This window comes from Emericellopsis cladophorae (genome assembly GCF_022114955.1).
Source record: "Emericellopsis cladophorae strain MUM 19.33 chromosome Unknown NODE_52_length_165805_cov_119_926832, whole genome shotgun sequence".
NCBI lineage: Eukaryota > Fungi > Ascomycota > Sordariomycetes > Hypocreales > Bionectriaceae > Emericellopsis > Emericellopsis cladophorae.
In genome coordinates, this window is record NW_026250977.1 from 112673 (window position 1) to 136656 (window position 23984).

The 23984-nt window shown below is 56.2% G+C and overlaps 8 protein-coding genes across 8 annotated transcripts; 5 read left to right on the forward strand and 3 right to left on the reverse strand.

Moving 5' to 3' along the window:
- Nucleotides 1–245: 245 nt before the first annotated feature.
- J7T54_007584 (Mitochondrial distribution and morphology protein-like protein) lies at nucleotides 246–2238 on the forward strand (the record flags this gene model as incomplete). Its single annotated transcript, XM_051508994.1, has 3 exons — nucleotides 246–464; nucleotides 599–773; nucleotides 872–2238. The coding sequence occupies 3 exons, from the start codon at nucleotides 246–248 to the stop codon at nucleotides 2236–2238; spliced, it is 1761 nt and encodes a 586-aa protein (XP_051359985.1).
- A 641-nt stretch (nucleotides 2239–2879) lies between these two features.
- Nucleotides 2880–3900, reverse strand: J7T54_007585 (putative eukaryotic translation initiation factor 3 subunit EifCj; the record flags this gene model as incomplete). The annotated part of the gene is made up of 4 exons (XM_051508995.1): nucleotides 2880–2895; nucleotides 2960–3654; nucleotides 3723–3820; nucleotides 3879–3900. The coding sequence occupies 4 exons, from the start codon at nucleotides 3898–3900 to the stop codon at nucleotides 2880–2882; spliced, it is 831 nt and encodes a 276-aa protein (XP_051359986.1).
- Nucleotides 3901–5283: 1383 nt separating this feature from the next.
- Nucleotides 5284–6390, forward strand: J7T54_007586 (alternative oxidase; the record flags this gene model as incomplete). Its single annotated transcript, XM_051508997.1, has 2 exons — nucleotides 5284–5730; nucleotides 5782–6390. The coding sequence occupies 2 exons, from the start codon at nucleotides 5284–5286 to the stop codon at nucleotides 6388–6390; spliced, it is 1056 nt and encodes a 351-aa protein (XP_051359987.1).
- Nucleotides 6391–8693: 2303 nt separating this feature from the next.
- On the forward strand, nucleotides 8694–10832 carry J7T54_007587 (Transcriptional regulator-like protein; the record flags this gene model as incomplete). Its single annotated transcript, XM_051508998.1, has 2 exons — nucleotides 8694–9813; nucleotides 9883–10832. The coding sequence occupies 2 exons, from the start codon at nucleotides 8694–8696 to the stop codon at nucleotides 10830–10832; spliced, it is 2070 nt and encodes a 689-aa protein (XP_051359988.1).
- A 223-nt stretch (nucleotides 10833–11055) lies between these two features.
- On the reverse strand, nucleotides 11056–13016 carry J7T54_007588 (Serum paraoxonase/arylesterase 1; the record flags this gene model as incomplete). Its single annotated transcript, XM_051508999.1, has 4 exons — nucleotides 11056–12021; nucleotides 12079–12383; nucleotides 12653–12743; nucleotides 12834–13016. The coding sequence occupies 4 exons, from the start codon at nucleotides 13014–13016 to the stop codon at nucleotides 11056–11058; spliced, it is 1545 nt and encodes a 514-aa protein (XP_051359989.1).
- A 1871-nt stretch (nucleotides 13017–14887) lies between these two features.
- Nucleotides 14888–15726, forward strand: J7T54_007589 (uncharacterized protein; the record flags this gene model as incomplete). Its single annotated transcript, XM_051509000.1, has 2 exons — nucleotides 14888–15374; nucleotides 15623–15726. 2 exons carry the CDS (start codon nucleotides 14888–14890, stop codon nucleotides 15724–15726), a joined length of 591 nt encoding a protein of 196 aa, XP_051359990.1.
- A 260-nt stretch (nucleotides 15727–15986) lies between these two features.
- Nucleotides 15987–20245, reverse strand: J7T54_007590 (uncharacterized protein; the record flags this gene model as incomplete). The annotated part of the gene is made up of 2 exons (XM_051509001.1): nucleotides 15987–19410; nucleotides 19464–20245. 2 exons carry the CDS (start codon nucleotides 20243–20245, stop codon nucleotides 15987–15989), a joined length of 4206 nt encoding a protein of 1401 aa, XP_051359991.1.
- A 1814-nt stretch (nucleotides 20246–22059) lies between these two features.
- J7T54_007591 (Transcription factor) lies at nucleotides 22060–23608 on the forward strand (the record flags this gene model as incomplete). Its single annotated transcript, XM_051509002.1, has 5 exons — nucleotides 22060–22077; nucleotides 22145–22495; nucleotides 22547–22706; nucleotides 22779–23307; nucleotides 23365–23608. The coding sequence occupies 5 exons, from the start codon at nucleotides 22060–22062 to the stop codon at nucleotides 23606–23608; spliced, it is 1302 nt and encodes a 433-aa protein (XP_051359992.1).
- Between the last annotated feature and the right edge of the window lie 376 nt (nucleotides 23609–23984).

Here is a 23984-nt window from a genome sequence, read left to right on the forward strand (position 1 = left end):
CCAGTGCGTGTTGTTCTTCCCGTGTCTGCAGGCGCCATGAAAAGGAGACATGTCTAGAGTCAATCCCTTATGGTTCTTTGGTCGTATTTTATCACACAGCAAGCCCGATAGCTCTGGAAGCAGATTTCTTCCCCATCTCTCCGCGACATCGCGAGCGTTCACTACAGGCGACCAGTCAACAGCGCCGCGAAGATGTATCGACACAGGATATAGGACGCAGCCGGTCCGGCATCCGCAGAAACGCTATGGATTCATCGCCTTTCGTTCATCGCTTTGCACTCTGCAACGCCAGGTACACCCGGTCGACAAACTCGACACGTCATGGAACGGCCGGATACGCTGGCGATGGCGCGAGCAGCGAGCCTACAGCAAAGGCCGCGATGACCAAAGGTCGCACCGCATCCAAGATGACGCCCATCATGGCGTATCACAAACTCGCAAGCCCGATCCGAAGCCAGAGCAAGGTTCGCCTACGAACAAGCCCGACGGCGAATCCGAGGCCGAATCGCTTACCGCGTCCATGTCGAAATATCTGCCTCACCTACCGCATCGACCTACAAAAGCCGAGCTGTTGGCTGCCGCGACAAATTTCCGGCAGCGCATGAAAGTCCGTTTCAAGTGGATGTCGATCAGGTCAATGCGACCGTGGAATGCTGATGAATGGGGAGCATTTGTATCATGGATTATGCTTGGTCATATTGTCTGGGTGCTTGTCGGGACGACGACCTTCTTCTCGTTGCTCATCCTCTCCATCAACACTGTCTTTGCACAAGGTATGCGACCCGGGCTGTGCGACGTGCTTTACTTCTGCTTACCATGAAAATAGAAACTCTTGCGCGATGGGTCGGCGACTATCTGACGCAATCTGCAGGACTGACAGTCATCTTTGAGTCTGCCATTGTTCCCAAGTGGAGGAGCGGCGTCATCTCCTTCCGCAATGTGTTCGTTTCGCGTCGACCGGGACAGCAAAAGTCCACTGTCAGTAAGGGCTCGACCGACGCGGCCGCTGTGGCTGCTGCAAAGGGCGCCCAGCAAGGGGGCACTGCGGATGAGGAGGACGACGGCAACTACACCCAATTCGACGTGACCATTGCAAACGTTAACGTCACGCTGTCTTTCTTAAATTGGTGGAATGGAAAGGGCCTCCTGAAGGACGTGGAAGTGAAGGGCGTACGAGGCGTCATCGACCGCACATCGGTCCGCTGGTCGTCAGAGCAGGTCGACCCGTTGTCATATCGGCATGAGCACCAGCCTGGTGATTTCGAAATGGAGTCTTTCAAGCTCGAAGACTTGCTGCTAACCATCCACCAACCACACGGGTTCCGGCCCTTCTCGGTCAGCATCTACTCGTGTGAGCTCCCCCAACTGCGGAAACAGTGGCTCTTTTACGACTTTCTCTCAGCGAAGCACATGTCAGGATCCTACGACGGCTCCTTGTTCACGATACACCCCAAACAAGTCCATGGGACGTCGGCCGGGGAGAACCAGGGCAAAGCTCTTGGCTTTGGCGAGGCGGATGCCTGGGAAAAGTTCAGCAGACTGAGGATCGACGGTCTGAAGATAGATCACCTCAACCGTGGGGTCGAAGGTCCGTTTGGCTGGATCTACGAAGGTGACGTCGACATCATCGCCGACATTGCGTTCCCCGCGGATAATGATGAGAGCATTACAAAGGTCGTCTCGGACTTCTACGACCAACTAGAAGAGGTTGTCGTAGCGAATCGGCATCGATTTATCCGCAACATCAACGACAGCGCGCCCGACATGCTTCGGTCAGGGCACTTGTCCGAGGCATTTGAAGCAGAAGCAGCGGCGGCAGAAAAGGCCGGTGCTGACAAGGGGGCGGCAGAGGACGCTTCCGACGAAGACCGGCGGTATCTGCTAATGGATCTGCGCATCCACCTCAACGATGTGAAAGCTGCCGTGCCGCTGTTCACCAAGGACTTGACCTATGTCAACCAGGCCCTGGTCCGGCCCATTGTTGCCTACATCAACGCCAAGAAGACGTATATTCCCATATCCTGCCGCCTCGTCAAGAGAGCCAGTGACTTTGACGGCAGCTGGAGCGTCTACGACTGTGGCCTCATGAACGATATGTCTGCCGAGACATATGATGCCTTTGCAATGGACATCGAGAATCAGCAGAGTCGGGTGAGGCGCTTCAAAAAGGTCGGCTTCTGGACCTTGTCGCTTGCTATACACGCTCTGTTCATGGGCATGGCGGGCCAGGTTGCGTGAGCAACCATGGTTCGGGAGCTGTGTTGTGTTCTGTTGTATGTTTGTATATATATCTGTCTGCTGGTTGTCACTTATACGAAGGGAGAAGCGCATAGTTCTGGGACTTGGGGGGAAAGGTTTGGAATAATAGGCGCTTGGGAGTTTCGAGCCGAACTGGGACCTGTCGATACCCTACTTTGAAGACTTGTCACGAAATACACGTGTATTGCTCAATTGATTTTGCTTTTGACAGCCGCCGCTGCGCACGTCCACGTCTGACATGATCATCCATGTCGTATCTAAAGATGGTCCTTCGAAGCATCGCCTATCACCATAATTGCATCAGACTCATCATGTTCTTTTTTGACGCCTATTCATGCAAATGCAAATGTGTCCGCCCCCTTCACCGGCCACGAGACTTGTCCTCGCGCCCGCGCCCTGCCCTCGCGCAGAGCGTCACACAAACCCCGTGCTTCTGTATGTATCACACGTCGCCCCTATCTGCATGGTCGCGGTTCATTGGGACAGGGATATGGTCGGTCGGTCAAAAGACTATGCCGAAACCATTCCAAACCCACGGCAGATGTACCGCGATAGCAAGTACGCAAGGACTGGATACTTAGTTGTCGAAGCCAAAAGTTTCTAAGAATCATCAAAGCCTTTCACATAAAATCATCACTTCAAAAAAGAAAAAGCGTTAGCATGCTCTCCGAAGAGGGGTGACTAGCCCGTAGGTACTTACTCTCCGAAAGCATCATTATTGTCGTAGTTGCCCGTCTCGTCGTCGTCGGCGTGATTCGAGACGAGCGTGGCCTTTGTCTTTGAGGCCTTTGTCTTCTTGCTGCCCCCCTTGGCCTGGTCCTTCTCGGCCTTCATCTTCTCGTTGGCCAGCGCGGTGAGCGAGGAGGAGACCTTCTTAGTCGCCTCGCTCGACATCTCGGCGGCGAGCTGCTTGGAAAACTCTTGGAGGAAGTTCGCGTAGTGGGAATTTTTGGCGTTGGCGGTGATGATGGGCGCGAGGGTGTTGCGCAGCTGCTCAAACTGGCTCTTGGTGGTGGGGTTGAACAGGGGGAGGGCGGCCAGGTTGACCGTCTTGGTAGGGTCGTCCTTTTCGATCTGGACGGCGGCGCCGGCCGTGTTGGCCTTGCGTCCACTGCTGATGCCGACGCTGCCAAAGAGATCCTCGGCGTGGGCCAGGTCACCCTCCTTCTCGGTGCGGCGCAGGCGCTCGCGACGCTGGGCCTCGGTCTCCTCCTCGGATTCCTCGTCCTCGAGGGCGGCGGCGGCGCGGGCCTTTTGGTGCTCAGCAACCCGCTCGGCCTTTGACTTTTTGTTGGCGGCGGCCTCGGCGGCGGCCTTGGCCTTGGCTTCGGCGACCTTGCGCTCCTTCTCGCGCTCTACCTCGGAGTCTTCCGCGGCATCCCACGAATCAAGGACCTGTGATGGTGTGAGGGGGGGGATTCTTTTCTTCGAAATCGCTTCGGCTGGTGGTTGGGTGCTCTTACGTCGCTGTCGTCCTCCTCATCGTCGAATTTGCGCCGAGGGGCAACGGCTGGCACGACGGGTGCATCGGAGCCACTGCTCGAGTCCTCTTCCTCGTCATCTACTTTTGTTAGTATACTTGGTGGCACGCTTGAATGGATGAAGTGCAGTGTACTCACCCCACTTCTTAGGAGGCGCCATGATGTTTGTCGAGATGTTTCAGCGAGTTCGTTCGGTTCGCAAGTTTCGTGATGGTATCGCGGTGCGGCCCGTACAGGAGCGAGTATGGATCGAAGAGGGGTGCTGTACGCGGGTGTGGTCTAGCAGTGCGCGTATCGGAGGATTCAGGGTTGGAAATCCACACAATTCACCAAGAAGCAGACGCAAATGATCGCAGAAGACAGGTGAAGAAGCGTGCAGTTGAACGAAGTCGGCGAACAGTGGAGGGGTGACTGACGACGGTTGGATCAAGGAGGGGCAATTCTGGCCTGCGAAAAAAAGGGCTGGCTCGCTTGCGTCAGGCGCCAAAATCTTTTTCGATTTTTTTTCCATATCGCGCAATGCGATTGCACATGAAGCCTAACTTTTCCAGCAGACCTGAACAGAGGACTTGGTAGCTCAGATACAGGCTATGCCTACAGTCCAATGTGTTTCCAATTTTTATAGCGATCTATGGGCGCATCGAGCCATGCCCAACGCCAATTCGACGTTGTGCGTGCGCCGTTGTCGCAACAATCGGATCTGCCCCTCTTCACTCAGAAACGCGGGATGACGATGATGATGATCGTCTTGGCACGGATCGTCCGTTAGGTCTCGTGCGTAATTCATTGTAATAGAGATTTGATGTGCAGAGACGTCACCACCGAATCGCATATTGATTTTCTGCATGTCACTGGGCTCGGCAATAACATATAAGACGGGACGTACGGAGAAGAAGCACGTGAAATAGCGTTGGCGTGCTCATGAAGCCGACTCTATTCTATAATCTAATAGATGGCGCAGATGCGATGACCCGAGTCGGCTTCATCAATCCGCACAATTCTTGCTTTCCGTGCAAAGGCATAGTCGGAACTGACAGATCCTTTTCTTAAACTAATATTAACTCATCTTCCCACTTCGCCGTCTCTGAGTCACCTGGCCCCCAGCTTCCGGTTCTTCCCTTGCTGCAACACGCTCAAAGCTGCTCAAGTCAGCTCGCTCCGACCTCTCCCGATTCTTGAACGCCGTACCTCAAGACAGAGTGAGATTATTTGCGCTACTCGTTCGGAACTTGCAGGGAGTTGTATTGAACCTTCGTTGTTTTGATGGATACGAAATGGCGGAGCTGAAAATGATTCTCGTACGTCACGAGGTACCTTGTTGAAGTGCCTTATTTTTCAGTCATGGGGATCAGGTCCGTATATAAGTCACTGGGCCCGGTCAGACCGGTGCACGTTGGAGGTTTAGCTACTACCACAGCATCAAGCTCATAAGATACACACTATCCCGTTTCTATCAAGTAATACTTACCAACCCACTGGGACCTCTCAAGTCAACATTGCCCACCGCGCCACATAGTAACGCCAAACCCTCTCAAACACATCCATGATAGCAGCTTCGATACCAAGCAAAGTCACCGTGGGCGGACATGCAGTGCGGCTCGCCAGGACCGCGACGCTCTACCATGCTCCTGCACACATCAACGGACTGAGGCTCGTCTGTGCTGCGGCGCAGTCCCATGCGGCCCCTCGGTACTTCTCGACAACATCAAGAACCCAACTTCGAGACTTCTTTCCGAAAAGAGAGACTGTTCACATTCAGACGACGCCTGCGGCCTGGCCTCATCATGGCTACACCATGGAAGAGATGAAGGCGGTAGTTCCCGCCCATCGCAAGCCCGAGGGCCTGGTTGACTGGGCCGCCTGGAAGGTCGTCCGCATGGCCAGGTTTTGGATGGACCTGGCGACGGGAATGCAGAGATCACAGCAGGTGGACAAGAAGAATCCCACCACAGCTGTCGCGGCTGAAAAGCCCCTGACAGAAGCACAATGGGTACGTCAACAATGAAGCAGAAAGGCACCAACACGTTGCTAACCGGAACAGCTCATTCGCTTCGTGTTCCTGGAGAGCATTGCCGGCGTGCCGGGGATGGTGGGCGGCATGCTTCGACACCTCAACTCGCTCCGCCGCATGAAGCGCGACAATGGGTGGATCGAGACGCTGCTCGAGGAGAGCTACAACGAGCGCATGCACCTGCTCACCTTTATGAAGATGTGCGAGCCCGGGTGGTTCATGAAGACCATGATCATCATCGCCCAGGGCGTTTTCTTCAACGCCATGTTCGCGACGTACCTGGTCGCGCCCAAGGTCACGCACCGCTTCGTCGGCTACCTGGAGGAGGAGGCGGTGCACACCTACACCAGGGCCATCAAGGAGATTGAGGACGGCTCGCTGCCGAAATGGTCGGATCCGGACTTTCAGATCCCCGACATTGCGGTCCAGTACTGGAAAATGCCCGAGGGCCACCGCACGATGAAGGACCTCATTATGTACATCCGCGCCGACGAGGCCGTACACCGTGGCGTTAACCACACGTTGAGCAACCTGAACCAGAACGAGGATCCGAACCCGTTTGTGAGCGATTTTAAGGATCGCGAGACGCCCAAGCCCGCGCTGAAGAGTGCTGGCTACGAGCGTAGCGAAGTCATCTGAGCAGTGGGTCTGTTTCGTGTACTACTATAGATTTCTTGTTGCAATATTATAGAGAGACTTGTTGTAATAATAGATATACTTGTTGTGGTAATAGAGAGACCTGTTCTAATAATAGAGAGACTTGCTGGAATCACAAAGAGATACCCTCACGTTAGGCTCGGAATGGTCTGCAGAAGGGTCGAAATGCAGAGTCAACGTCGTCGAGGTCGTGCTTTGGGTGGATCCATCTTTGGCAGTCAACCTTGCATCTTAGCACGCCAAGGGTCGGATCTGCCTTGCCAGGGTAGGCCCCGCAAAGGAGATCCGCGAGACTTTGGAGTCTTGGACTTGAACGTTCATGTGTACACGTAGGTACGGACATGGAGTCGGTGCCCATGTATTCGGCGCGTCTCATCGCTCTTCGAAACATCGGACGACCTGATCATGGAGCGGGCGGCTCAGACGTGACGAGGCCTGCAGGACAGCCTGAAGCCTAGTGATACCGCGCCGGTACATGGGATATGCATAAGAATCCACGACCGTCGGCGTGTGATATGGAAGCAATGAAACTAGGCGCATGTGCCGCCCTGTCACAGCTAAACCAGATGGACGCTGTGACCCATCACGTATGCGCAGGTATGCGACGTTTATTTGTGGAAGTGGATATCTCGGACATTTGAGAAGCCGGACACTGGTTCTGTTACGTCTGTCATTCTGGTTAGACGAAACGCCTCCATCTCTGACCAGTGATGATGATAGTATATTGCAAGCTTGGAACACCTTCGCAGAGGCAGCTGTTACGTAGTCTAACAAACAGATGGCATTTGGACGGACCGACCCAGAATGACATCATACTTTTCATTTCAAGTTGGATATTGTTTTACGTACTAGTGGCAACAATAGTGCCGAGTCGGTCTTCAAGAGAACGCAATCAACAAGACGAGCATCTCGAAGGGGAACTATGATGGTGTACGGATAGACTTGTAGATCAAGACGCCAAGTCCGGGTCTCACTCCTTCTGCGGCACGCATGGGGTCAGCCACACGTTAGGAGCCACGTTGCCGAACTCGCCGTCCTTGCGAAAGTGCGTGTTCTTCATGTGAAGGCGCATGTCGACGCTGGCCAGTCCAGAACAGGGAACCCAGTCCCAATGGCTGGACACGCGAGATGCAAGGCACCACCAACCACATCCTCGACTTTAGGCTCGCGCAGATGCTTCATGCTTAATATGAAGAGTGATTCAGCACGTATGAATGCCGAACTCGGAATTTCCCGCGGCAATTACCTGTTGTGGTACTGTACTGGCAAGTTGCACGTTGTTGGCCTACTGGGCTAACACGTATAATTACATTAGGACTGGATGGACCCTGAAGCCAGTGGCTGGAGCCCCGGACCCTCCACTAGAGCGAGTCCAGTCCAGCCACAATCCTGTCTGCTGCTCTTCATGTCCAGTCAGACTGCCCGCCTTTTCCCCTCCACGAACGATATCAGCGCCCACATTCCATCCCTCCAGTCCAGTCCCTCCCACCTGCAGCAGACAATCATCATTCCCAGTGATCCAACTTATCTGCCTCGTCGTCGTACCCGTCGTCGTCAGCTTCCCAAACTTCCCTGACGCCCTCGGTGCCATCCTCGTCCCATCGAGACACCGCGTGACGTCTCATTCGACCTCACCTCCTTGCACAGCCTCACCCCATCCCGCACCAACCAACTTCTGCCTGCGCTAGCGAAGCGGCCCTGGGGCCTGACCTCATTCTCCATCCAGCCCTTCAACGTCTCCCTCCCGACGGGTCCTCTTTTCGCAGCTTCACTGGGAACCCGATTCGCGAATACGGCCATACCGCCGCAGGCACCGCAGCAAGCATCGCACGCGCGCCCACAAGCCGACGTGGCCCCATCCTTGGAGCTTCAGGTTCAGACGGGTCATTGCTTGGTGGAGATCTTGGAACCCTAGACTAGTACAAGTCGTCGAGCACTGACCTGCTCATCTCGACGCGCGCAACCGGTCTGGCCTGGCCAGCTCCTCCAATTCTCCTGCGAGCTCGGGTGATTCTCTACATCACGACTCATCTGCTGTTCCTGCTGCTCTGCCACTGGCTACGGCCCCGAAACCAGCGCGACGCGGCCTGTCCCCACGATCTCTCCCACACCGAACTTCCGGGAAGCACAGCCTCATCCTCACCACCATCGCCTCGGGCTTGTCCAGCTCCCGCGAGGGCTGATTGCCGGGAATCAGCCTTACAGACCGCCGCCGTCCGCGTGTCCGCACACTCGCCGTCGCGTGTCGTTCTAAACTCGGCAACACCATACTTCGCACTCCACCCATGGATGAGCAAGACCAACGCGGCCGGTCGGCCTCGACCGGCCACCAACACCCGCATCTACAAAGCCAATCCCATTCTCCGTCACCCGGTACATACCAGCAGACCGATCTGTCGAATGGTCTTGGTCTTGGTCTCGAACAGCAAGGGCAGCCGGTCTTCTCGTCCGATCCGAACATTGACTCCTTTGCGAACAACAACTTCTTCGACCCCAACACCAGCTTCGGCCAACAGCTGGGGAATACGGATTTCGGGCAATCGCAGAACGGGTATCTCTCCCCCAACCTGACGAACGACGGCGACTTCCCGCTCTTTTCCCAGACCGGGGCGCAAGGGAAGCACTTCAACGCACCGCTGTTTGACCAGACGACGTTGAACCCCAACGATATCAACAATATGACCTCCCCTGGATCCCAATCAGCGCACTCAACGCACTCGCCGCCGAATCTCCTCCAACCTGACGGCCAGCCTGGTTCTGCGCAACAATCGCCATCGTACAACCAAACACATTTCTCGCCCCCAATGGGGGGTGGGCATCACTCCAGGAACACCAGCCATGCTTCCCATGCGTCACTCGGGCCGGAGTCAGCTCTACACCCCAATCAGCTGGGCGATTGGTCGCACGTCCAGTTCCATAATCATCGTCGCAGTCCCTCTGCGCACTCGGACATCTCGTCCGTCTCACCTTCGCCCAACGTGATCGCATCGGACAGCTTCGATGAGCAGTCGGGCCATTCGCCACTGCAACAGTCGGCTGATGGCACCCTCTATGATCCGGTGATGGGAGGCATAGGCAACTTTACACTGTCCGACGCTGGGAGTCCCGGCGGCCAGGGGCGGAGTCCATCCCATAGTCCTGCGATCAGCCCCAGGATCATGCCGCAGCAGATGGCGGACCCGACCGCAAGCTTTGGGATGATGGCGCCCAACCCTTATGCCGACCCCAATGCCTATGTCAGCCACCAACCAGGGGAGGCATTCCCCAACTTCCAGCAAAGCCAGCACGACATGTCGCAAATGGCGCCGCCATCGATCAACATTGTCCATGCGCCTAACACACGCGATGGCTCTGGAGCAGATGGCAGGGCGTTGGACCAAGACTCCCTGACACCCCCGGACAGAGGTGAGCAAGCAAGCAGGCGGACTCTCGTTGTCTGACAAGGAGAACAACGTGTACTGACGACATCCACAGGTCGTAAGCTAGCCCGACAAAGGGCCGTCACAGATCCGTTCCACCCAGGAGTGGCCATGGGCCGCCGGATCAGCTCCCACAGTCCCTCCAACTCATCGCAATCGGCTCTGTCTCCCCGCTCCGATGTCTCGAGATCCCTCTCGCCACACTCGGGCGTGTCGCCGAACCGAAGACGGCAGTCGACCTCGGCGGTGCCCAACAACGTGATAGCTTTGCGGTTAGCGGACCCCGAGTTCCAGAACAGCGCCGAGTCCGGCAACGCGAAGAGGGCGCAGAAGCACCCGGCCACCTTTCAGTGTACACTGTGTCCGAAGCGCTTTACAAGAGCATACAACCTCCGGTCGCATCTGCGCACGCACACGGACGAGCGCCCCTTTGTGTGCACGGTCTGCGGCAAGGCGTTTGCCCGCCAGCACGACCGCAAACGTCACGAAAGTCTGCATTCTGGAGAGAAGAAGTTTGTCTGCAAGGGAGAGCTGAAAGCAGGCGGCCAGTGGGGGTGCGGCCGTCGGTTTGCTCGAGCTGATGCTCTGGGCCGGCACTTCAGAAGTGAAGCTGGTCGCATATGCATCAAGCCGCTGCTGGACGAGGAGTTGATTGAGCGGCAGCGCCAATGGCGGGAGCAGCAGATGGCGCACAACGCCAACATGGTGCCACAGCCCATGGCCATGGATCCTACTGGAGGCTACTCGCACGATGCGAACGGCAGCTTTACCCTCCCCGCCGCTTTGCTCGCGCAGTACCCGGCGCTGGCGCAGATGAACTGGTCTGGACCTGAGATGGGCAATATCGATGAAGACATTAGCGGGCGGTCGTCGTTTGACGCGAGCGACTTTGACGATGGGGACGATAATGGATATGTCAGCGGCCCGGGCACAGGGTATGGCGACGGCGGGCTGAGTCAGAACTATGGCGAGCTTGGATACGCCAGCGACATGGGACAGCGCTGAAGGAGGCTATTGCTCATAGAATGTGGGGTATGGGCGACTCGTGTCGCATCCCTTTTTACGTGTAACGACAGCGCGACAGCTTGGAGTTTAGGGCCTAGCCAAGGAACAGGCGGGCGGGAGGCACTCGCGGCTTTCATTGCGCATTGGCTTCATTGGATATAGACGGGGCGTGCGGACCAGTATGATACCAAAGCGACGCTTTTTCTTTTTTACTCTTCGTCACCTACACAATGTCGATCTTGATGGCGAGGATGCTCTTGGAGACGAACCCCGAGACGTAAAGCCAGGCCTTGCGTTGGCCAGCTTCCAAGGCTGGGTCAATGGCCACCAGGACGGCCACGCTGGCGGCCCTGATTCTACTGCCATCATCCTGAAACAGGAGTTTGTTGCCCCACCCCTGTGCGCTGTCGCCCTCCGTCACTGAGGGCCGCGTGATCCAGACCATGGAGCCGTCTAGGCCAGCGGGATTCTTTGCCGACTCGACGACCTTGTAGCCGTTGCTCATGCCGCCATTGACGTAACCTGACAGGTCGAGCGCCGGGGTGGCATAGGGATCTCGAAAATACGTCGGGTTGTCAATGGCCGAGTCCAGGTTGATCGACTCCAAGACCTCAAGCGTCCCCTCGCGCTTACCAAACGTGGCGAGGTGCATGGTGCCACTGGCCGCGCTGCCGATGAGCACCTGGTCTGATGTATTTCCGTGGCCGAGGCCGTTGTTGTTGTGCAGGCCCGTGAGGGCGACGTTGGCACGGACCTCGGCGCCCTCGAGCAGGACGTGGATGGTCGTGGACCACGTGGCGCCGGAAAAGACGTCCTCGGCAATACGCATGGCGCCCTCACGGTAGTGGTGGTCATTTGTGACGTAGAACTCACGGGGGGAGACCGCGAAGATATCGTTGGGCGTCGCGATCAGGGGATGTTGGACGCTCCGGACGTGGCGGGCGGAAGATGCACCGAGGAGGTGGTGGAAGATGTCGACGCGCGAGGCGGACTTGTTGGTCGGCTCGGGTGTCTGTCCATGGGCCGAGGCGCGCTTCCACTCGACGTAGGCCGGGGCGGGGACGTGGTTGACGACAAAGATGTAGACGGCGGGCACCTTGTCCGCGTCTGGATCCTCCACCACGTCGATGCCATGTGGAATCAGGGGACCCTTGAAGTCCTCCAACGTCAAGCGCTGGGCCTTGTGCGTCTGCGGATGCTTGTCAGTCTACTACATGTACACGGAGAGAAGGGCACGTGGACTTACGCCAGCGCCAATGACACGGATCGACCCAGTGGCTTCCAGACCGGCGATGGGGTCGTCAAAGTTGGTGAGGGGCGGGAACCAGACATGGCGAGTCTCTGCCGCGTCGGCACACGCGCTGAAGAGGACGTTGGCGGGCGCGTAGTAGTGCAGGTCCTCGCAGTGCGTTGTGTCGGGGATGTAGACGAGGTGCGCCGGGTTCTCCACGACCGAGGAGTTGGGGGCCCGGAAGACGCCGAGGACGGACACGCTGCGTTGCAGGGCCGGTCCGTAGAGGACGCCGACGAGGACGGGGAGCAGAAGCAGAGCTAGGTTCCTGGGGGATGCGAGGGACGACATTGTTTACGCAGTGTCAGACCGTCGGCAATGGGGCATGCTGGAGGTGAGCAGGACTGCCATTGAAGCGGCGCGTCCATAAATATAAGTGCATGTATGATGGATGATCTAATGAACATGCCAGGAACCGCGGCACCCCGCAATCTGATTCGAGTAAATCGGAGTAAATTCCATCGTGGAGGACGATCACATCCTTCTCCGCTTCCCCCCTCATCAGTTCATTACCCACCCACCCACCCACCGTGTCCTGGTGTCCACAGCCCATCGGCCCCATCCCCAATCTTCAGCTCGACGCTCGCGAGCTCGGCCACATGCTCGACACCGGCTGCGTGCTTGGTTGCTTCGTCAGGGAGGGCGTGTCAGTGTGAGCCTTGTCGTATGAAACAAAGATCTTTTGGCTGTACTGCTCCAGCCCCACGGACCACGACGGACGTGTCCCAAGCAGGCTCCCAGTCCCAGGTGAAGCAGACGGGGCCCACAAAGGGGCGCCACCACGGCTCGGGGTCGTCGTTGACGATGAGTTTGCCGCCGTCAACCTCGCGGGCCTCCCGTCCAACCAGCTGCGCGCTGAGATAGGGCATTGCGGCTATGGCGTGCGGGAGCATTGTCGGCGAGTGACTCGTTGACAAGACGTCCCCATTCTGCAATGTTCACGTCGAGCTCCTCCGTCCGGAAACTCGTCCAAGTCGCGGTGACTGTCGTTTTTCGCAGTATCCAGTCAATCTTTCAGCGTGCCGGTAGTCACAGTGACATCTACGCCTGGACTGAGTATGGGGTCGTGACTCGTGAAGCGGGTCATGGAAAGGCCCCAGCTCGATTATGCGGGGGCCGCTCTCTGGTTGAATATATTGACAGCGACCTCCGAGGGTCTCTTGTGCCTCCAGTACGATAGCCACGAAACCAGCACTGGTCATCTCCTGAGCAGATGTTAGTCCCTAGGTGCGTCCACCTACGATAACCCCGCCGGTTCTAGAGCAGTCATGGGGAACAAAGACGCCACCAGACACGGAGGCCAGGAGGCCAGGAGGACCGCAAAAGATCTGATTCTTGGGGACATCATTGTGCTTGGAAGTACGTGTCAAGGTACGTAAGGTAGGTACACTGGACATGATATGAGCAATGACGGAGAGTCGTGGCGGTATAGAGAGCTCTCCGTCCTTACTCTTCGGTCCGATTCCTTGCCAGTTCCATGTCGATTTGCGTAGAATTGCGTTTTCGCTGAGCTTGGTATTATTTTGACAACGTTGCAAAATATGCCAAAGATGATGTTATACATATGCTGCACGAGGACGGCGCAGCAGCGCATCCCGGTCGATTGGTTCTCACGTGCGCCTTGCATGCAGTGTACATACATGTAGGCGCGCTGTGCTTGGCGGCGACCATGCAGTACATACTCCTCCATTTGTACGTATGCCCGAGCCATCGACTGCAATCCCACTGTCTCCTAGTGTTGCCCCCCTGCCAGGCTGTTGCGCTGACACCGAGACTGTGTGAAGCTGCACAGGGGCTTCGCCCACCCGCGGACTGAGCACGTTTTCCAAGGGCAAATACAACGAGGATGTGGTCATTACTTCTCAGACAGGGTTTCGAGTGCTAGGTAGTGAGTGGGTGAGTAGCCACCACACCGCTTTGACTAGAGTCAGCCTCCTGAGACCTCCTCCTTTTATGAGCACAACAAGCCAAGCCGATGCAATATGCGCCAGCAGAAGATTCGAAGCGGATGCGTGACATGTCGCGCGAGGAGGAAAAAGTGCAACGAAGTCAAGCCACCATGCGCCGGCTGTCGACACAACCAGATCCCATGCAACTGGCCGCTACCTCCTCCGTCTACCCAACCCTCAACAACTGCCTCCCCCCCCCCAAAGACGAACAGCATCTCTAAGGCGCAAAATGGATGGCAACCCTCCCGCCCATCTAGCAGTGTCTACCAAACCCACGGACTCCCAGACAGTCCTCTAGTATCAGCACCAGCAGCACGTGTCCTTCATACCGCCCCCACTGCCCCCATGGTCCACCGGGGCGCTGACAGCGATCGTGGCGGCCAGCGCCCTCGTGCTTTGACACCCCTATCCATCTCCATGCTCTCGCACTTCCTCACGCACACGGCTTCCTTCTTCGCCATGAGCCCTCTGCAGGACAGCCAACCACTTTGTCACCCTCCTGGTCCCGCTGGCCTCGACGGACGACCTCCTCATGCATGCGCTTCTGGCCCTGAGCGGCGAACACATGGCGTCGCAGGACCCTAGAGGCCAAGATGTCGCCCAAGCCAGGGACGTGCATTATGCACGGTTATTAAGTGGGCTGCGAGCCGAGTTTGGGTGTCTACAAGAAAGTGATCTTGCCAAGAAGGAGAGGTTGCTGTGCCTGCTGCTGGTGGCCTGTCGCTACGAGGTACACCGAGCTCGTCTCTCGTTCCTAGCCCGAAACCTCTCTTTGCCAATACACCTCGGTCTAGAGAGCGTATTGCTAACGTGGCATGACTGTCCCCGGGAACGTTCATGGGGCCTTCTCCAGGCATCTCTGCGCCAGCCGTCATCTCGCCAAGTCACTCGTGGCCAGAAGGAGCATGAGCGCGGAGAACGACCAGCTCTGCCACGAATCACCATTCACCAACGGTCTTCTTGGATTCAGACTTGAGCTGTACACATACACCATGCTGTGCAATCTCGGCGTACATCCTCCGTCCACAGAACCTGTGGCCGACCTCCTCTTCATGTCCTTTGAGAACATGTCCAAATTCCCTACCTTTGGCGTCCCCTTTGCCGGCAGTCATAAACTGTACCGAGTCATTCCCGAGATCGATGCGCTTCCTTCGAGGCGTCGGGTCGAAAAGCGCAATGACCTTGCCCGTCCCATCACATCCCTCATGCAAGACAACGATAGCCTTCACAGTCGTCTGAGTGGGGGCGGTGGCGCCGCCCTCCTGGCCGGGAGAGACAGAGAGACAGAGACAGAGTTTTACAGTACGCTTCTGCCGAGGCCTTGCGCCACGCATTGCACATATACCTCGCCACGGCTCTCGCGGGCTCCTTCGTGACTGGGACGACGTGGTGCGCCGTTCGTCGTCATGCGGGTGCCTTGTTCCCGTACGTACGGACCCTCGTGGCCTCGCAGCATTACGTGGCGACACTGTTATGGCCCGTCATGGTCGGCGTGTTGTGCATCATCGAAGCTGAACCGCAAGCGCTCTTGGTCCAAGAGATTCGCGCAGACTGGTCTGGCATGGGCCACGTCGGCATGATGGCGGATGTTTTGCAACTCTTGTGGGACAACCCCGACCCTGAAGCATTCGGACCACATGGACTGAAAAAGTAATGAGACAATCTGTACTCTATGAAAGGAATTATGGACTCGAGAGGACTCATCTATCCTTGACGTTCTTTTTCTTCCTCTTCTTGTTCTGTCTTGCGACCACATTGCTCCGACGATGCACAACGCCAGTTAAAAACACAATTATCTCCAAGGTCTATGCCAGAAAACTAAAAACCATTTGTTGATCTATCCCAGGACAAAGGAGAAGTATGTCGGAGGGCCAAGTGCCCGCATTTTGAAAGGAGCTTGGCGAAACCCATCGTCTACTCGGCCTTCTTGGACGTCTTGGTACGCAGCTTCATCAGCAAGTACACCAAAGCGTAGGAGCTGAAACACATGGCGACCACAATGCCAGCGTCGCGCCATCCGTACGAGTATGCATTCAGGTTCAAAGTCCGGAGGTAGTCCTCGCCCTTTGAGTACGTGCATACCTGGCAGTTGGCCGTGGCATCCGGGTTGACGAGATGGCTCGCCCGTCCCATGCCCTGCGTCAAGTAGTCAGACAGGTACTCGCCGCAAGTCGTGCCGTTGACGGGGTCAAAGACGGCCAGCTCACGGTCTTTGCACGTAATCTCCGTGCCCCAGAGGTTGAACACGAGCAGGCTGCCCATGAGGTAGTTGAAGGGGTTGAGCCAGTAGAGCCAGTGCCGCCAAAAGGCGAGGATCTGGGCGTACGGGACCAACACGCCACAGAACGAGACGAGGATACCGATAATGAGGGGGTTGACAAGAGATGCAAACACCTCATTCGGAGCGTACGCGGCGATGAACTGGCCGATGCCCGTGTACAGAAACTCGTACATGAGAACGACGAAGAAGGTGGCGCCGGCGCGGTCGGAATCCGTCGGGAACCCGACCGTGTAGTACCAGCAGACAAAGTAGAGGACGCCGCAGATGACAAGATAGGGGATCTCGGAGACAATCAGGCCCGTGACAAATGCGACCCATGAATACATCTTGCTCTTCTTCTCCCTGGTCTCAAATATGTCGCGACGGTGGATGAACAGGGGCTGCAACTGCGCGAGGACACCAGGGGCGACGAAGATGAAGTTGAAGATGGTAAACAGCTTGAGCTGCATGTCGCCGACCGAGTCGCCGACCATCCAGAAACTGAATCCGTTGAACAGGGCGGAGAATATGTGCAGGGCGAGCTTGTTGTTGACATAGTCGACGTTGCGGAACAGGGAGACATTCATGCGATGCGTGACCAGCTTGGTCTGCTCCCAGAGGGGCATGGCGAATTCGTGCCCGTCATCCACCGTGCCAGGGGGCTTGGACGCGGCATCGCTGATCATGCTGTCGAGCTCGCTCGTCATCTTCTCGTACTCGGGGGACGCCAGCCATGTCTCGCTCCAGTCGGTGCCACGCGACAAGGTGCCGGAGACGACATCAATCATGTGCTCGGCCGGATTCACGCCGGGCGGGCAGGGAGCGCCGTAGCGACCAAAGTAGCCCTGCACGGTAGACGCCTGCTCGCCAATCTCACCAAAGTAGACCGTCTTTCCGCCCTTGGCCAGCAGCAACAGCGTGTCAAACTGGGCGAACAGCTGGGCAGACGGTTGGTGGATGGTGACGAGCACCGCCTGACCGACAGCCGCCAGCTTCTTGAGGAAGCGCACCGTGTGGTATGCAGACTGGCCGTCCAAGCCCGAGGTCGGCTCGTCGAGGAAGACCAGGATGGTGGGTTTGGAAACCAGCTCGACACCAATGGTGACGCGCTTCCGTTGCTCAACGCTCAACCCAGCACCGACCTCGCCAATCAGCGTATCCGCAATGTCGTGGAGCTCCAAAAGATCAATGATAGTGTTCACATAGGACAGCTTTTCCGCACGGGGTGTCTCACGACTCTGGCGCAGGAGGGCGGAGAACTCCAGGGCCTCGCGCACAGTGGCGTACGACTCGTGCACATCAAGCTGCTCGCAGTAGCCAGCGGACCGCTGGAAAGACACCGGCAGGGGGCGGCCGTCGACCATGATAGAACCATGGATAGTGCCGTCCGTTTTGCGCTGAGCGAGAACATCGAGCAAGGTCGTCTTGCCGGCGCCAGAGGATCCCATCAGCGCCGTCAAGTTTCCAGGCTTGACCCAGCCTTGCACATTGTCAAGCAAAAGGCGGTCTCCCTGGGGCGTCTTGACTGTGTAGGAGAGGTTCTTCCACGTGAAGATCGATGTGTTGCGGATCAGGTTGGGCTGGCTGGTTTCGTCATCCGAGCCATCGCGCGAAGGCGTGCTGGAGCTCGCAGCGGTCTTACCGCCCTGCTCCTCGTCATCACGACGGCCGACCCTGATGGCAGCTTTCTCGCGAGGGATAACAAGACTGGGTCCGTCCTCGGATGCGGCGTGCCAGCGAGATGTAGAAAAGATGGTAATGGCCACGAACAAAGCCCACCAAGCCCAGACGATGCCGAAATTGCGCCATATGTGCGCGTGGCTGTAGGAAAGCGAGGCCAAGTATGCATCGCCGTCAACATAGGTCTGGCCGGGCACAGCGCCGCCAACACCTGCACAGGCCTGGTTTGCAGCGCTCGTGTAGTCGCCACCGCTCGGGATGAGATTGGGGCCGACGCAAGATATGGTCTTGCCATGGAATTCGTTTGACAGCATGGCGTCAAAGGCGTACGCCAAGGGGTCTATCCAAAAGATCCACACAAACCATGGGTGCATCTGTGGCTTCTGAATCATGTAGCCGGTGTAGATGATACAAGCGGTGATGAGGAAGCCAGAGACCTTGGAAGCGCCGTCAAAGGTGCTAAACGCCGCACCCACGGCACGAAACAGGGCCGTCATGCAGAACGTCGTGGCAACGAGGATGATCCAGAAAGTGAAGAAGATGCCAGCGTCTGTGGTCAGGCCCACCATGAAGTACAGAATGAGAGTAAAGGTGGATACCTGGAACAGGATGAGTGGAATGTCTGCAGTAATTTGAGCGATACAGAATGCAGCTGGATGGAAGAAGGCGAACGACTTGTGCTTGAGCAGGACTGGACGACCAGAGAATGAGTCTGTGACTTCAGACATGGACAGCAAGCTATTGAAAAGCACGGCAAAGAAGCAGGCGCCAGACTTGATGAAGAGACCCGCAGTCGTATCGGGCGCGTTGTAGAAGAGGGAACCAGCGATGAGGGCCTGGATGATGGTGGACACTTGCTTGATGATGAATGTAATCTTGTCGCCCCAGATGATTTGGTACTGTCGTATCACACACGCCTTGGTCTGTGCCATGAACCCGACAGTGAGGGGACTGGAAGCGGGCAAGCGCTTGTCCTTCTCCATGGTGACGCCCTCCTTGAAGGCGAGGGTCTTGGTCTTGGCCTCTTCGGTTGTCGGATAGCCGTACTCGGCCCGCATTCGCGGATACAATGGTGACTCCTCGTAACGTCGACGGATCTCCTCGGCCGTTCTGGGGAACTTGTTTTCCCATTCGGGTCGAACTTGGCGTTCCGTGGAGACAGTGACACCCGTTAGGTAGTCAGCCACGTTGGCTCCAGGTTGGCAGACAAAGCCCAGCTCCTCCATGAAAGGCTTTGCTTCAGTCATCGGTCCGTAGTATACCTGCTGGCCTTCGTCCAGCACGAGCACCTTGTCGAAAAGATTGTAAATCCCATTGCCCGCTTGGTATAGCGTCACGATAGTTGAGAGGCCGAGAATGTCCGTCATTGCTCGAATAGCTTTGGTGTATTCAAGGGCACTACATCACAGTCAGTACAGATACTCTCAATGCTCATCAGGTGGTCTACTGACGTGCTGGCGTCCAGCCCTCGAGTTGAGTTGTCCCAACAAAAGACACTGCCTTTCGAAGCGAGACATTCAATGATGGAAACTCGTTTCCTTTCACCGCCGGAAACGCCACGGACAAAAGCGTTGCCCACTTTCGTGTCGGTGGTATGCTCAATGCCCATGGACTTGAGCAGAAACTCTCGGGAAGCAAGGCGTTGCTCCTCTTGGCTTGAAACGCCTTGTGGGAGATGAGCGCCTATCTTAAGCCGAGTGGCAAAATCCAATGTTTGACCAACGGTCAGGGATGGAAAGAAGAGCTCTTCTTCCGTGTTCATCACAATTTGGCCTCGGTAACCATCAGCCTCCTCGGCATCCATGGAGCCATAGTTGACGTTGCCAGAGACCTTGGCATAGCTACGCCTCTTGTTGGCGAGCATGTTCAGCAGTGTCGTGCATCCGGACCCTGGACGCCCTAGCACAAGGAGCATCTCGCCGGGCTTGACACATCCGTGGCTGTTGTTGAGGATCTTTCTCAGGGGGGGCTTATGTCGAGACTCGCGAATCTTGGTTGGAATGTTGAATTGGGATATGACATTCTCGTGAATGGCAGCACCCGTGCTGAGCGCCTCAACCGTCAAATCTTTCCACGTCACACCCAGCTCTCGGCGAGGGAACCCAGATGTTTCGTCTCGGGCCGCAAAGGCGGCGACTTCTGATTGCAAAGCCCATTCATCATGACCTTTGGTCTTTGGGTACTCTTTTGCTGGGCTTGCTTTGGGAAGACTCCCGGCTTGGGCGGTATCCATCGGCGGTTGTGTTGTTGCGGTTGGGTCGAGGTGTAACAAGAGATGAAAGAGAAGAAAACTCTATAGGTTGATGGGAAAGAAAGAAGACCGGAAAAGAAGAGGTGATTGGAGTCGGAAAGTGAAAGAGGAAACAAGGCTATGCAAGCAGTAAACGACAGTCACTCGATATATATGCTGCCAAACATAGCTCCCAACACAGCCAAACTAGATTTATAATTTCTTCAGGATGGGTCCCTTACCTCAAGGAACCCACATGGCGAGCCTCATGCTTAGGAATAGGGGAGCTGTCCAGTCCAGGCGCGAATTAATGGGCTCACATTCGAAGTTTCGGACGATCTCTCAACGCGTTGGCCGAGCCTCAGGAAGCGGGCATGTCGGGAAGCACCAGATTGCCGCAGAAGGGCTCCGAAGCGCGCGCAGATGGACCCATGTGCTAAATTGCTAAGGTCCGAGTGCGAGCAGCTGTACGTAGGTTGGGTAAGGCGATGTAGCGATGGCCGCTGAGTCATCTGGCGTTTGTGCCGCATGCGCAACGAGCTCAGAGTTTCCTCAGAATCCTCACCACCGCGCGCGAGCTCGACTCAGGGGCCCGAGTCCGGCGGGGCTCCCGGCTCAATGACGAGCTATGCATTGCGTTTCCCATCTTGGGATTTGCGTGATGACGAGATGTTGAGAATCTTGTTGACTGGGGTTCGCGCATGCGAGAGCGAATGAGGTGACGAGGTGAAGTTGAAGATGGGCTCGCGTGTGTTCCAGTCCAGCGTGGGTCCCGGAAGGTGCGAGTCGGACTCGGGTACCGGCCGGACAAGAACAAGGGTCCATGAAGGCCGCTGACTCAGCGGCAATCAAAGATACCTAACCAGACAGTCCAGACTCCAGACCACGACGACGCGACAACCGAGTCCGACAAGGCCCTCTTCACCTCAACTCCAGAGTCCAGACTCAGACAGGGACTTACGTACCGTACCGTACTGTCTTGGCCTTGCTGCCCTGGCAGCTGGCCCGTCTGCAAGACGCCCATCAGCGCATCATAGTTCCATTCTCAGATCTATCTCGCCTGAATTGTTGGCGGTGCGCACAGTGGCACGCAATCCATTCCGACAGCTTCGCTTTGGTCCCGCCTCTGGGGTCCCGGCGAACTTGGCCTTCTTGATCACAAGTTCATAACCACGTCTTCGCCAGACGTTCACACTGAAGCATGTCACCCGCCCGGCGGACTGCTTGCGACTCGTGCTATGTACGCAAGGTGAGTCCTGACCACGCGGACAGTTGCGATACATATACAATGAGTCTCATACGACTTTGCACTCAGATTCTGTGCGATACCCCCAAGCTTGGCGACCCCTGCAATTGGTGCCAACACCACAATCTGGTCTGCACCTACGATCGCCCCAGCCGCGCGACCTCCTCATCACGGTGTGGCACCTACTTTCCCATTCTTCCGGTGGTCGTCAGGCTAGCTCACGCGTAGTAACCCACAGCTCAAAAGCAAAGAAAAGGGGGACTCTTGATGTTGCCAAGCGTCTAGAATTGCTAGAGGCCAGGATCGCGCAAGTCCATGAACTTCACCAGCACCCTCCCCGCAAAGGGCCTTTGCACGGCACTCCGGCCCCGTCAGGACGACTAAAGAAACCCACGGCTTTCAAGGGAAGCCCGCGTGCATCTCCGTTTGGAACAAGCTCGGAATCCGCGTCTCCTGCCACCAGTTCGCTCGACGCTATCAACCCACGGGAGCATGTATACTTTCACAACCCTTATCTGCTGACATTGTGCTCGCCTTCAGGTTTGCCTGTTTTCACTGAACAATGTATAAAATGGATCCAAGACGCCACGTGCGAGTGTCCCAGATTCGAGGAATTTTGCGATCAAGATACAACCATCTCACCTGAACCACCTCAGCAAGACACCGCCACCGGAGAGTGTCTTTTGCCGGAGCCATGGGTTCTCAACCCTTTGGTCGAAAACTTCCTGGGCTCCGACTTTGGGCGCAGCTTTCCTTTTGTAGATAGCCTCCTTTTTGAGGAAACCGCACGACTGGCGTACGACGCTTCCGATCAAAGCGACTCACCCTTGCACCTGGGTGCAAGGGCCTGCGCGCTCGCTATCTGCGCAATCGCCAGCACCAGAATAAAGCAACCTGAAGAAGTAAGCCGCATCGACGCGCAGGCATGTATACGCCAGGCGGAGCGCCTGATCAACAGGATACCCACAGACACGAGCCTGCAGAAGTTGCAGGCCACTGTGATGCTGGTAAATACGCTCGTGCCCATTTGCCCTACAAGTTGCTGATGACCTAGACAGTGGCTGTGGAAAGGTCATGTTGGCGCTTTCGCAGATTCTAGGGTATACCACGTAATGGCCTGTCGCATCCTCTTCGCTCTTGGAGGGCACACGCGCGTGGCCAACATACCCCAGGACCGCAAACCCACCCTGCAAGAGCGCCATGACCACAACGTCAGATGTTTGTTCTGGCTCTGCTACTTTTGCGACAAAGACATTGCGTTGCGAACTTTGCTGCCCCCAGTCATTCCAGACGAGCACTGCGACCTCACCCTGCCCCAGGGTTATGTTGAGCTTATCTACGGACCCAATCGCAGTTCTCGCGGGGCAGGCGAAATACCAATGCCATGGCTCATCTCCGATCTCCGATTGATCCAGATCAAGTCGAAAGTGATCAACCAGCTTTACTCCTTTGCATCCACCAAGAAATCCGACGCAGAGATCCTGCACACAATCCGGCAACTGGACGAAGAATTGGAGCGATGGCGCCAGACCATACCGGCCCAGTTTGCACCAAGTCTAGCCATCCGGCATGGAGTCAAATTGAGCGAGCACCTAGAGCAGTCTGCAAAGATGTTACACATTGACCTGCATTTGGCGTACCACCATCTGCTGAGCATTATCCACTACGCCAGCGCGCGCTGTGCTGGCGTACGAAGCAGCGCGAAGAGTGAGATTCACTGTGGACTACAATCCAGCCTCGATCTTTCGGTGGAAGCAAGCCGTTCGACATTGATATTCCTCAGTCTCGCCGTGCATCATCTGGCCAGTGAAGTGTTCTGGTACAGTCGCCATCATTCTTTGTACAGAGGGACCATACTAATCGCACAATGATGCAGGTTATTCATATTTTACCCAGTCTCGGCTTTCCTGAGCCTCTTCTTCAACCTGCTCCGCAGTCCAGGTAATGAGTACGCAGAGCTTGATCTGGAACTCATCCGGACAGCGTCAGAGGTCCTCCGGAAGATGCCAAAGAGTGACTCGTCGCCAGAAAAAACAGCCTACTTGGATAGGATTGACCAGTTCTGCGGAGAGATCAGTCGCCTGGCCGAGTGCGCCATTGCTAGATATCGGGAGAGTTGAGATCCCGCATTGTATCATTGTTCATCATGTTTCGCTAGCCTTTCACGCCACACTGTTGAAGATAGAAATAATAGTGGTAACAGGTTGTCGAATGGGAAGCGAAGTGGATATACAATACTTTTCATGGAACCATGTCTTTCTTGTCTGTTTGTATTGCAAATAGCGACGGTAGACGAAACAATAGGTTGGGAGATGTCTTTCCATTACCAAATTTGATATTTACGAAAGATCGCGGGTAGTCTGCGGTTTGGTTGTGTACAAGGACTCTTGGTCAAGTGAATATAGCTGATGAGCACGCATTATGTCTATAGACCGACTGAATACAGCAAGGAAAGTATGATGATTACATACAATGTACTCAGCGGATGATTTTCGC